The sequence below is a fragment of the Neophocaena asiaeorientalis genome, unplaced genomic scaffold (assembly GCF_003031525.2).
Source record: "Neophocaena asiaeorientalis asiaeorientalis breed wild unplaced genomic scaffold, Neophocaena_asiaeorientalis_V1.1 scaffold995, whole genome shotgun sequence".
Taxonomy (NCBI): Eukaryota; Metazoa; Chordata; class Mammalia; order Artiodactyla; family Phocoenidae; genus Neophocaena; species Neophocaena asiaeorientalis.
Window position 1 is genome coordinate 5,587 of NW_020173930.1, and position 12,901 is coordinate 18,487.

The window sequence follows — 12,901 nt, forward strand, 5'->3', positions numbered from 1 at the left end:
CTGCATGGCTGCCACCCTGCAGGTCATCGAAAAGAATTTCCCTGAGGTGAGGCTGTAGGCCCAGTGTTGGTATTAGGGTAGGGGGTGGAAGAGATGGGGAGGAGGGCAGATTTATCTCCAAGGTCCTAGATAGTAACCTTCACTCTACCTATTCTTGTCCCAAAGCTGTTGTCCTTGAACTTGAGCAGCAACAAACTGTACCAGCTGAATGGCCTGTCTGACATTATACAGATGGCCCCCACGGTCAAGATCCTGAACCTCTCCAAAAATGAGGTGAGAAGAGGGAGCCAGGTCAAAGTTGGGTTGAGAGTTGGGGGGGGCATGTTAGTGGCCATCAGAGTGATGACAGGAGGCAGGTGAAGGTACCTGTGTGGGAGGGAGGGGTCTGGGGGTGCAGGGATCCGGATGTCCCTCTTCCCCTGGGATTCCTTTTCCCACTTCCGCGCCATATTTCTCAGCTGACCTCTGTGTGGGAGTTGAGCAAGATGCGAGGGCTGAAGCTTGAAGAGCTGTGGCTGCAAGGGAACCCATTGTGTGACACCTTCCCAGACCAATCCACCTATGTAAGGTCAGTGTGAACACTCTGCCACCCTTCTTGGTGACCTTCACCCATGGGAGCCTAGACTATCTGTGACAGTGCCCCTTTGCCAAAGGTGGCAGCCCTGGTTTTCTGGGAGGATCACAGGCCCCACCTTCTGCTTTCTCTGTGCCTATCACCGGTGAGGAGTTTCCTTCCCCTGACCTGCTCACCTCTGCAGGCGCTCTGGGGTCTGTTTCCAGCTCTCCACGCCGAGATATATTCCAGCAAGACCTCCCAAGAGTGTGCCCCAGGAAGCAGGGCTTCTCCTCCTCACCAGGACCAGGAGCAACCAGCCTTGATCCAGATGCTGGCGCCCTGGACTGAGAAGGGTCCTCCAGTCCAGGGCCTCTTGCTGAGAGAAGCCTGCCTTCTTCGTGCTGAGATGGGGTTTGCCTCCCCCGTTCTGAGAGGGGCCCTCTTCCCCTTCCTCCAAATGGATGCCCCCTCCTCCCCCAGGTTGACATGGGGGCTTTCCTGTGCCATGCTGAGGGCTGAGGCCATGGGTGGCTGCTGTCATGACATCCATTCTGCTGGCCCAGTGCCAGAAGCTGGACCCTCCTTGGGAAGAAGCAGGGCTCCCTGAGTCAAGGGGCCAGACGTGGGCCCCCGCCAGTGATCAGAGGGCTTCCTGAGGCAGGAGTGGAAGGCAGAGGGCAGAGGTGGTAGAGGAGACAGAAGGACAGGCTTCTCAGGGGCACTTCTCATCCCTCCCTGCACATGTCACATCATCCCGCCTGGTCCTTTACAGGAGCCCTGGGCAGCCTGAGACAGATATGATTCCTCAGATAAAGAACCAACTCAGAGAGGTGCAGGGGTCATTGGGAGAGAAGACGGTGATCATTAGAGGGGGCCACGGATCCTCAGCCGCATACTGAGCTGGGACCTGACCCTTTCCTCTTTCTGAGGAAGATCTGCCCCCATGGCTGCTTGGTTTCCCATGCCCAAGTCTGGCTGAGTTCACACAGGTGACAAAGTTTCAGCCAGCATCCAGTGGGCCCCCCAGCCCAACATGTGCATATTTTCCACTCCTACCTGGTGTGTCTGGGCGATTCTGGGGCAGGTGAAGAGCCACAACAGGTGTGCCGTTTCTCCTTTCTTCTCTCTTCTTCAATGACCCCGACCACGGGAGAGCTTCTTTCCCTTCCCTTTGTTTTCTCTCTCTCCCCTGTCTGTGTGCCCCTATGTCTCTCTCATCTCTCCGCTCCTACCTTCACTCCCTTTCTGTCTTCATCCCCTCCAACTCCCTCCCTGAGCCCCACCTCACTCACCTTGCTGGCCCATCATCCTGGGCCGTCCCTGGGGGGTGTCGGGATCTTGCCAGAGTGCTGGACCCGCAGTGAGGTAGCAGAGCCCCGGGCTCCCACTCCATCCCCTCTTCTCCCCACAGCCTTCAGTGGGGCCCTGGAGGAAGGAAGGGAGGAGAAGGAAGCCCTGCAGCACGGGTTTGAAATGCTGGTCCCTGTGGTACTTGAGAAGGGAGTCCGAGTAGTCTGGGTGGGAGCTACCCAGGTGAAGGAGAGGAAGGGAAGGAGGGAAGGAATATTAAAGTGAAGGTACTGAGAGAGATGAGGAGACAGTGCCTTTCAGACAGTAAGATGACAGATGCTCAGTGCTCAACAGGCAAGTGGACCGAAAACCCTTAAAATCAGGAGCAGAGGTGGGCAAAGGGTGCTGCTGGATTGGCCAGAACACACTGATCTCTGTTTATGGTATTACTGTTTTAACTCAAAGGAAGCATCGCAACCTTGAACTATCAACCACCTGTTCTCTATTTTTGGTTTTGGACAGGGCCATCAGAGAATGTTTCCCGAAGTTGTTACGCCTGGTAAGTGCCTACGAAAATCATTGTCTCTTTCGAATGTCGGTGGCCTCTGCACCTGCCCTCAAGCCCTTTGGGTCTTGCCTAGATCACATATTAGCATCAGAACCTTAACCATTTTGGGGACATGGACTCCTGAAAATGACATGGATATACTTGCTGGAAAAATACCCATAAGTACACACACGCACACACACAAGTTGAATATAACACTAGAGACTTCCAGGACCTCATGATGAAGACATCCACTGTAAGCTTTCCCATGGAATTTCCAGGGCCCTTTCACACCTGACCTCTGACTCTCACCCTCCTGGGCCCATCCTTTTCCCAAATCATCCAGGGCCACTCGCCCGGTCTCCACTCCTGACTTCCTCTTCCCTTCTCCAGGATGGCCAGGAGTTACCGTCACCAGTGACCGTTGATGTTGACACTCCCTACATAGTAAAGCTCTGCAAGGTGAGGAAAAGGATCAAACAACATTTGGGGTGTTGCAGGGAGCCTTTATCTACTGCATAGTCTCAAGTGCTATTTGATTCCAGGGAAGCTACTTTGGATCTGATGAGCTGAAGAGCCTAGTCCTGCAATTCCTGCAGCAGTAAGTACCTCAGGGAAGCTGAGCAAGGGAGGGAGGGCTAGGACAGGTGAGGCCACCTAAGCACAGGTCTGCTCAGGGGAGTGTTCAAGTCTCATTTGAGGGCCAGACCACAGAGATAGACTGTCTTCATTGCTCCTCCTTAGGTACTACTTGATCCATGACTATGGAGACAGACAGGTTCTCGCGGGTGCTTATCACGAGGAGGCCTGCTTCTCCCTGACGATTCCCTTCCACCCCAAGGACACAGCCCCGTGAGTATCACGGCACAGGCTGTGCTCCCGGGCCGTGTGGCTCCCCAGCAGACACAGGCCAGCTCCTGCAAACACCCACCACCCACTGTTGCTCTTTGTCTCCTAGAAGCAGCTTGTGCGAGTATTTCAAGGACAGCAGGAATATGAAGAAACTCAAGGACCCCTGTGAGTGTGTGATGGGAAGACTGGGTGGGAAAGGGTGGTGAAGGGGTCAATCATAGGGCCCAGGGCGTGGCAGCCCCTGACCTTCGCTCGCTTCCCCTCCCCTCACAGACCTGCGGGTCCAGCTGCTGAAGCACACAAAACGTGTCATTGTGCACACCCTCTGTGTGTTGCCCAAGACTCAGCATGCCTTCAGCTCCTTCGTGGTGGACACGTGGTTCCAGACGGTGAGCGCCTGCTTCCTTCCTCGGGTGGGCCCAGGAAGCCGCAGGTGGGTGGGAGGTGGAGGTGGTGACTGGGCGCCTGGGCTCTTCCTTTTCAGAAAACGATGCTCTGCTTCTCCGTCAGTGGGGTGTTCAAGGCAGGTGAGCGTGTGTAGACCCCCAGCGCAGATGCCCCACTGCTGCCTCCCCCTGGCCAGGCTCACTCCCAGAACCACCTAGCTTCCCTGACCCCTTCCCTTCCCTTCCCCTTCTCTTCTCTTCCCTTCCCCTCCCCCAAAAAACAAAGGTGGGCTCTGTGGGGAGGGGCAGAGGTACCAGTCAAGGAACCTGGGAGACAGACACAGGAGGGACGAGGAAGGAATCTGGTTGCTGAGTGCCAGTGGGAGCAGAGTCAGTACTGGGGGTGTGGGTGTCCATCCACCAGTTGTCTGAGGGCTCATTTTTCCTTCAGTCTGTGCATCGTGAATGACGAGCTGTTTGTGAGGGATGCCGACCCCGTTGAGACCCAGAGTGTGTTCTCCATCCCACTGTCCACACCCACCTCCAGCTCCATGCACCGTCTCTCCCAGCAGCAGCAGGACATCATGCAGGCGTCCTCCACCCTATCTGAGATGAACCGCTAGTGGTCTCAGAAGTGAGTGCTGGGGTTGCATGGGGATAGGAGGGAGCTGGGAGGAGTAGAGGGGTGATTAATGGGAAAGGCCAGGACCAAAAGGTCCCATCTCCCGCATCATCCCTGGCAGTCTCTAGCATTTATATCCAACCTACACAGTGCTTGAAAATTGTAGAGTAAGAACTCCATTCCTGGACAACACTAAAATCCAAGCTTTGCCTCCCGAAAACCTTCTCCCCACCACTTCAGTACTCACAAGTTGTGACCGTTCTGATGTTCACTTCTATAAACAAATATAACGTATTTAGCAAGTAAAGTACCATATTTACTCCATTAATTATGGATTTCTTAATTATTTAACAGGTCTAAAACTGTGTTAACATATTTATTAGTGTCTTAGATTCTGTACCTAAGACTATTTTCCCCACAACTCCAGTGTTGTTTTTTTTTACTTTTATATTTTGAAATAATTATTGATTTACCAAAAGTTGCAAAAAATTGTGTAGAGAGGTCGTGTATACCCATCACTCACCTTCTCCTAATGATAACACCTTGTATTACTTTAGTACAGTATCGAAACTAAGAAATGGACATTGGTACAATTCACTGAGTTTACCACAATTTCGCCATTTTACATGCACTCATTTGTGTGTTAGAACACTTGTGTATAATACTTATATATTTAATAATTCCATGCACTTTTACCAGCAGTGTAGGTGTTCTAACTATTACCACAAACAAGATCAAAAACTGTTTCATCACCACACGTTTCCCTCATGTTAGCCTTTATAGCCACACCCACCTTCTCCCTGATCCCACATCCCTAAACTCTGTCAAACACTATTATAATTTCCTAAATGTTATAGAAATGGAATCATATAGTACACTACCTTTAGGAATGGATTTCTTTCACTCAGCATAATTCTCCTGAGATCCATCCAAGTTGTAAAGTGTGTCTATCGTCTGTTCCTTTTTATTGCTGAATAGGATTCCACGGTGTGAATGTACCACAGTTTGCTTACCCATTCCCCCGTTGAAAGACATCTGGGCTATTTCCACTTTTTAACTATTGTGAGTAAAACTGTGATGAACTTCATGTAAAGGTTTTTGTGTAAACATAAATTTTCATTTCTCTGGGTAAATTGCCCAGAGTGCAACTGCTGTATCATTTGGTAATCGCATGTTTCGTTTTGAAAAACCTGCCAAATTGTTTTCCAGACGGCCTGTACCACTTTGCATTCCCTTTGGCAATGTGTGAGTGACACAGTTTATCCAGTGTTGCCTGCATTTGGTTTTGTCACTCTTTTTTTCAGCCATTCTGATAGGTGGGTTTAACATTTCATTGTGCCTTTAATTTGCATTTGCATGATGGCTAAAGATGTTGAATAGCTTTTCCTAAGCCTATTTGCCCTCTGTTCATGTCTTACATCCATTTTATAATTGGATTAAGAGGCAAGAAGTTACCTCTAGAGAGCTGCCCTGGCTCTGGCTAACAGGCAGAGTAAGAGAATGTGAGGCCCCTCGAGACTCACTTTTCTTGACAGGGAGGGCAGAAGTGGGGCTGAAGCTATTAAATGTTCCTCAAATTAGGACTGAACTTGGATATGGAACAGGATTAAGAGGTGGGGGCATCTCTGGGTCCATCTGTGGAGATCTGGATAGGGCAGAAAAAGACGGGGGATATGGGGTAGAGGAAACACAGTGGAAGGAGGGAGATACGGGGGGATGCCTTCTAAACGATGCTAGATTCATCACTCTCAGCCTGCTCAATGGAGTGCAAGAAACTATTCTCCTAGACGTGTGGTTTTCAACTCTGGATATCCATTAGGATCCCCTCGAATGCTCAGATTCAACCAACTGAATCACAGCCTCTAGGGATAAGCCCAGTCATCAGTATCTTTAAGGTTCACCCCAGTTGATTCTCATGAGCTGTCAAAATTGAAAACCTTATCTGATGGTGTATTAGTTTGCTATGGCTGCCATAACAAGACACCACAGGCTGAGTAGCTTAAACAACAGAAATTTATTTCTCACAGTTTTAAAGGTTGGAACTCCAAGATCCAGGTGTCCACAGGTTTGGTTTCTTCTGAGGCCTCTCGCCTTGGCTTGCAAATGGCCTCCTTCTTACTCCTTCTTCACATGGTTGTCCCTCTGTGCATACACACCCTGGTATCTCTTTACGTGTCCTAAACTCCTCTTATAAGGAAACCAATCATATTGGATTAGTGTCTACCCTAACGGCCTCATTTTAATTTAATCACCTCTTTAAAGGCCCTATCTTCAAACACAGTCACATTCTGAGATACTGGGGGTTAAAGCTTCAACATATGAATTTGGGTAGGGCACAGTTCAGTCCACAACAGATGGTATGAGAAATACCTGGGTCTGAGAAATTCATCTCCCTTTTAGCCACATTCCTGGACCTACTATACAACACTTCTGCCATCACCTCATTAGGTAGAAGTCGATCATGTGACCATTCTTGGCTGCAAAGGACGCTATAAATGTGGTCTTTTACTGGAAACATTACTGTCCCAAATAAATTTAGGATTCTTTTATTAAGAAAGAAGGAGAATAGGTATAGAACATAGGCTACACTTTCATACCCAAGGCAGCTAGAAGCACCACCTCAATTATCATGTCCTTTCTACCCAGCTTTCCAACCACAGTTTTCATGGGTTTAAACAAAACTGCTGCTTCAGAGACACCTGAGCTCACTCTCCCATCCTCCCAAATCCCATGTCCCAGACTATGCCTGAGTCCTCACAACTTAGCATGCTTAATCTACGTCATTCACTCACTCATTCATTCATTCAACAAATATTTATTGGTTACCAATGATATGTGAGGCACTGTGATAGGCACTGGAGATAAATCAGAGAACCTGACAGACAGGGTCATGGTTCTCATGGAGCTCACATTCTACAGGGGTTGATACACTCAAAATTTAAGAGCCATTAAGAAAATAATATGGGAAAATGTGACAGAGAATGACTAGGGTGGGGAAGGCAAGGAAGGATTTTCTGAAGACGTAACTTAGATTTAATATTCAAATAACAAGAAGTACACAGTCAGCAGTGGGAAGATATAGGAGCTGAGCCCTCGAGGCAGAGGGAAGAGCAAGACGAAAGGCCCTAAGATATGGGCAAAAACTTGGCAGTTTTAAGGAACAGCTTGTATGCCAGTGTGTATTGGGAGGACAGTGTTAGAAAATGAGGTTAGAATGGTAGGAGGGGCCCAAACAGAAGGTCCTGTGGGCCACAGTAAGGACTCTGGGTTTTGTTCTTATTATGATGGAGCTATTGGGTGCTTTCTGAAAGGAAGGGAATTATTATTATAATCTACTTTATTAAAGCTCATTCTAAATGTTCCTTGGAGGACAGACGGAAATAGAGCAACTGTAAGATCAAGAGACAAGATTAGGGCTTCCCTGGTGGCGCAGGATTATGTGTCCTAAACTCCTCTTATAAGGAAACCAATCATATTGGATTAGTGTCTACCCTAACGGCCTCATTTTAATTTAATCACCTCTTTAAAGGCCCTATCTTCAAACACAGTCACATTCTGAGATACTGGGGGTTAAAGCTTCAACATATGAATTTGGGTAGGGCACAGTTCAGTCCACAACAGATGGTATGAGAAATACCTGGGTCTGAGAAATTCATCTCCCTTTTAGCCACATTCCTGGACCTACTATACAACACTTCTGCCATCACCTCATTAGGTAGAAGTCGATCATGTGACCATTCTTGGCTGCAAAGGACGCTATAAATGTGGTCTTTTACTGGAAACATTACTGTCCCAAATAAATTTAGGATTCTTTTATTAAGAAAGAAGGAGAATAGGTATAGAACATAGGCTACACTTTCATACCCAAGGCAGCTAGAAGCACCACCTCAATTATCATGTCCTTTCTACCCAGCTTTCCAACCACAGTTTTCATGGGTTTAAACAAAACTGCTGCTTCAGAGACACCTGAGCTCACTCTCCCATCCTCCCAAATCCCATGTCCCAGACTATACCTGAGTCCTCACAACTTAGCATGCTTACTCTACGTCATTCACTCACTCAGTCATTCATTCAACAAATATTTATTGGTTACCAATGATATGTGAGGCACTGTGATAGGCACTGGAGATAAATCAGAGAACCTGACAGACAGGGTCATGGTTCTCATGGAGCTCACATTCTACAGGGGTTGATACACTCAAAATTTAAGAGCCATTAAGAAAATAATATGGGAAAATGTGACAGAGAATGACTAGGGTGGGGAAGGCAAGGAAGGATTTTCTGAAGACGTAACTTAGATTTAATATTCAAATAACAAGAAGTACACAGTCAGCAGTGGGAAGTTATAGGAGCTGAGCCCTCGAGGCAGAGGGAAGAGCAAGACGAAAGGCCCTAAGATACGGGCAAACTTGGCAGTTTTAAGGAACAGCTTGTATGCCAGTGTGTATTGGGAGGACAGTGTTAGAAAATGAGGTTAGAATGGTAGGAGGGGCCCAAACAGAAGGTCCTGTGGGCCACAGTAAGGACTCTGGGTTTTGTTCTTATTATGATGGAGCTATTGGGTGCTTTCTGAAAGGAAGGGAATTATTATTATAATCTACTTTATTAAAGCTCATTCTAAATGTTCCTTGGAGGACAGACGGAAATAGAGCAACTGTAAGATCAAGAGACAAGATTAGGAGGCTACTACACACATGACAGTGAGAGGTTACAGTCTCGTAGACCACAGTCGTAGCAACGGAAGGGATGAGATGGGGTTTGAAATGATATGTATCTTGGAAGTACTGAACTTGTTGATGAAGTCCACGTTTGTGGTAAGGATAGAGAGGAAATAAGTGTGTCTCTTGGAATGTGGATTTTTGCAGCTGGGTTAGGGCGGTTTTCTTCGATGGGGAAATGAATGGAGGACCAGCTTCGGTGCAATGCCAGAAAACTGACAGTTCTGTTTTGACCATGTCGTTTGTGGAGCCTACGAATAATCTGGGTGGGGAGCATGTGGTTGGATGTATAAGTCAGGATATCCTGAGAACTTTCTTGGCTGTGGAAAAAAAAAAAACCCAAATCAAAAAAAAAAACAAGCATGCAAGCAAGCAAACGAAAAACCCAACTGTACAGTTCAATCTGAATATACAGGTTGATTCCACATATGAGCATGACACAGCTCTAGATTCTGGAAGGGATACAAAGACGTATTAAAAACCAACTTCACTGAGCTATAATTTGTGTTCAACATAATGCATCCATCTTTTTTATTATTATGTTATTTTTTGGCTGTGCTGTGTGGCTTGCAGGATCTGAGATCCCCAACCGGGGATTGAACCTGGGCTGCGAGGACGAGTCCTAACCACTGGACGTAGCTGTAAGCCTAAGGCTCTGACCTGCCAGGGGCTACTAACTGTCAGAGAAGAAAGATATATGTGTGGAATATAACTATCATTCATCCACTTATTCATCCATTCAAGCACCTAGTGCATGTCAAGCTTAGTGCTAATAAAGGAAGATAGGACCATGAACAAATTCAGACAATGTCTCTGTCTTCCAGAAGGTTAGGAGTCGAAATAGAGAACTGCAAGTGGCTCTGGTTGCTAAATAGTAAGGGAGGTATTTGGTGAGATAATTGGGCCCCCAGAAGGTCTAAAGGATTTTCTGAAGACGTAACTTAGATTTAATATTCAAATAACAAGAAGTACACAGTCAGCAGTGGGAAGTTATAGGAGCTGAGCCCTCGAGGCAGAGGGAAGAGCAAGACGAAAGGCCCTAAGATACGGGCAAACTTGGCAGTTTTAAGGAACAGCTTGTATGCCAGTGTGTATTGGGAGGACAGTGTTAGAAAATGAGGTTAGAATGGTAGGAGGGGCCCAAACAGAAGGTCCTGTGGGCCACAGTAAGGACTCTGGGTTTTGTTCTTATTATGATGGAGCTATTGGGTGCTTTCTGAAAGGAAGGGAATTATTATTATAATCTACTTTATTAAAGCTCATTCTAAATGTTCCTTGGAGGACAGACGGAAATAGAGCAACTGTAAGATCAAGAGACAAGATTAGGAGGCTACTACACACATGACAGTGAGAGGTTACAGTCTCGTAGACCACAGTCGTAGCAACGGAAGGGATGAGATGGGGTTTGAAATGATATGTATCTTGGAAGTACTGAACTTGTTGATGAAGTCCACGTTTGTGGTAAGGATAGAGAGGAAATAAGTGTGTCTCTTGGAATGTGGATTTTTGCAGCTGGGTTAGGGCGGTTTTCTTCGATGGGGAAATGAATGGAGGACCAGCTTCGGTGCAATGCCAGAAAACTGACAGTTCTGTTTTGACCATGTCGTTTGTGGAGCCTACGAATAATCTGGGTGGGGAGCATGTGGTTGGATGTATAAGTCAGGATATCCTGAGAACATTCTTGGCTGTGGCAAAAAAAAAAACCCAAATCAAAAAAAAAAACAAGCATGCAAGCAAGCAAACGAAAAACCCAACTGTACAGTTCAATCTGAATATACAGGTTGATTCCACATATGAGCATGACACAGCTCTAGATTCTGGAAGGGATACAAAGACGTATTAAAAACCAACTTCACTGAGCTATAATTTGTGTTCAACATAATGCATCCAACTTTTTTTCTTTTTTTTTTGGCTGTGCTGAGCAGCTTGCAGGATCTCAGTTCCCCAACCGGGGATCGAACCTGGGCCCCTTGCAGTGAGAGCACCGAGTCCTAACCACTGGACGTAGCTGTAAGCCTAAGGCTCTGACCTGCCAGGGGCTACTAACTGTCAGAGAAGAAAGATATATGTGTGGAATATAACTATCATTCATCCACTTATTCATCCATTCAAGCACCTAGTGCATGTCAAGCTTAGTGCTAATAAAGGAAGATAGGACCATGAACAAATTCAGACAATGTCTCTGTCTTCCAGAAGGTTAGGAGTCGAAATAGAGAACTGCAAGTGGCTCTGGTTGCTAAATAGTAAGGGAGGTATTTGGTGAGATAATTGGGCCCCCAGAAGGTCTAACCCCAGTGCACAGACGCAACTCTTCCCCTTCTGCGTGCCTCATTGACAATGCTGTGGCATGACCTAGAACATAGAGCTGTTAGAATAGAATGAGCCTGAACATTCTGTGCATAAATGGCTGAGGAAACAGCTTTCCAAGCCTTCCACCCAGCAATCAGCCCTGATTATGTGCAGAAGTAGATCTCAATTTCATTTAATTCTCACAGTTGGAGTTGTATGACTATTTTGTCTCTTTATCTAATTAAGAAGCTGAGGATAAGAAGGGTGAAGTAACAAACAGAAGGTCCTGTGGGCCACAGTAAGGACTCTGGGTTTTGTTCTTATTATGATGGAGCTATTGGGTGCTTTCTGAAAGGAAGGGAATTATTATTATAATCTACTTTATTAAAGCTCATTCTAAATGTTCCTTGGAGGACAGACGGAAATAGAGCAACTGTAAGATCAAGAGACAAGATTAGGAGGCTACTACACACATGACAGTGAGAGGTTACAGTCTCGTAGACCACAGTCGTAGCAACGGAAGGGGTGAGATGGGGTTTGAGATATAGAGAGGAAATAAGTGTGTCTCTTGGAATGTGGATTTTTGCAGCTGGGTTAGGGCGGTTTTCTTCGATGGGGAAATGAATGGAGGACCAGCTTCAGTGCAATGCCAGGAAACTGACAGTTCTGTTTTGACCATGTCGTTTGTGGAGCCTACGAATAATCTGGGTGGGGAGCATGTGGTTGGATGTATAAGTCAGGATATCCTGAGAACATTCTTGGCTGTGGCAAAAAAAAAAACCCAAATCAAAAAAAAAAACAAGCATGCAAGCAAGCAAACGAAAAACCCAACTGTACAGTTCAATCTGAATATACAGGTTGATTCCACATATGAGCATGACACAGCTCTAGATTCTGGAAGGGATACAAAGACGTATTAAAAACCAACTTCACTGAGCTATAATTTGTGTTCAACATAATGCATCCAACTTTTTTTCTTTTTTTTTTGGCTGTGCTGAGCAGCTTGCAGGATCTCAGTTCCCCAACCGGGGATCGAACCTGGGCCCCTTGCAGTGAGAGCACCGAGTCCTAACCACTGGACGTAGCTGTAAGCCTAAGGCTCTGACCTGCCAGGGGCTACTAACTGTCAGAGAAGAAAGATATATGTGTGGAATATAACTATCATTCATCCACTTATTCATCCATTCAAGCACCTAGTGCATGTCAAGCTTAGTGCTAATAAAGGAAGATAGGACCATGAACAAATTCAGACAATGTCTCTGTCTTCCAGAAGGTTAGGAGTCGAAATAGAGAACTGCAAGTGGCTCTGGTTGCTAAATAGTAAGGGAGGTATTTGGTGAGATAATTGGGCCCCCAGAAGGTCTAACCCCAGTGCACAGACGCAACTCTTCCCCTTCTGCGTGCCTCATTGACAATGCTGTGGCATGACCTAGAACATAGAGCTGTTAGAATAGAATGAGCCTGAACATTCTGTGCATAAATGGCTGAGGAAACAGCTTTCCAAACCTTCCACCCAGCAATCAGCCCTGATTATGTGCAGAAGTAGATCTCAATTTCATTTAATTCTCACAGTTGGAGTTGTATGACTATTTTGTCTCTTTATCTAATTAAGAAGCTGAGGATAAGAAGGGTGAAGTATCT

General features: G+C 46.5%; 1 protein-coding gene across 1 annotated transcript in view; it reads left to right on the forward strand.

Moving 5' to 3' along the window:
- The window catches only part of LOC112404600 (nuclear RNA export factor 2-like), a gene marked incomplete at its 5' end in the record, with an annotated part of 5,497 nt that extends 1,243 nt beyond the window's left edge, over nt 1-4,254 (forward strand). The window contains 11 exons of the mRNA XM_024752639.1: nt 3-46; nt 166-273; nt 459-568; nt 2,369-2,405; nt 2,787-2,855; nt 2,939-2,994; nt 3,138-3,245; nt 3,352-3,410; nt 3,519-3,634; nt 3,730-3,782; nt 4,083-4,254. Coding sequence (XP_024608407.1) covers nt 3-46; nt 166-273; nt 459-568; nt 2,369-2,405; nt 2,787-2,855; nt 2,939-2,994; nt 3,138-3,245; nt 3,352-3,410; nt 3,519-3,634; nt 3,730-3,782; nt 4,083-4,254 — 932 coding nt within the window. The remainder of the gene's footprint in view (nt 1-2; nt 47-165; nt 274-458; nt 569-2,368; nt 2,406-2,786; nt 2,856-2,938; nt 2,995-3,137; nt 3,246-3,351; nt 3,411-3,518; nt 3,635-3,729; nt 3,783-4,082) is intronic.
- Between the last annotated feature and the right edge of the window lie 8,647 nt (nt 4,255-12,901).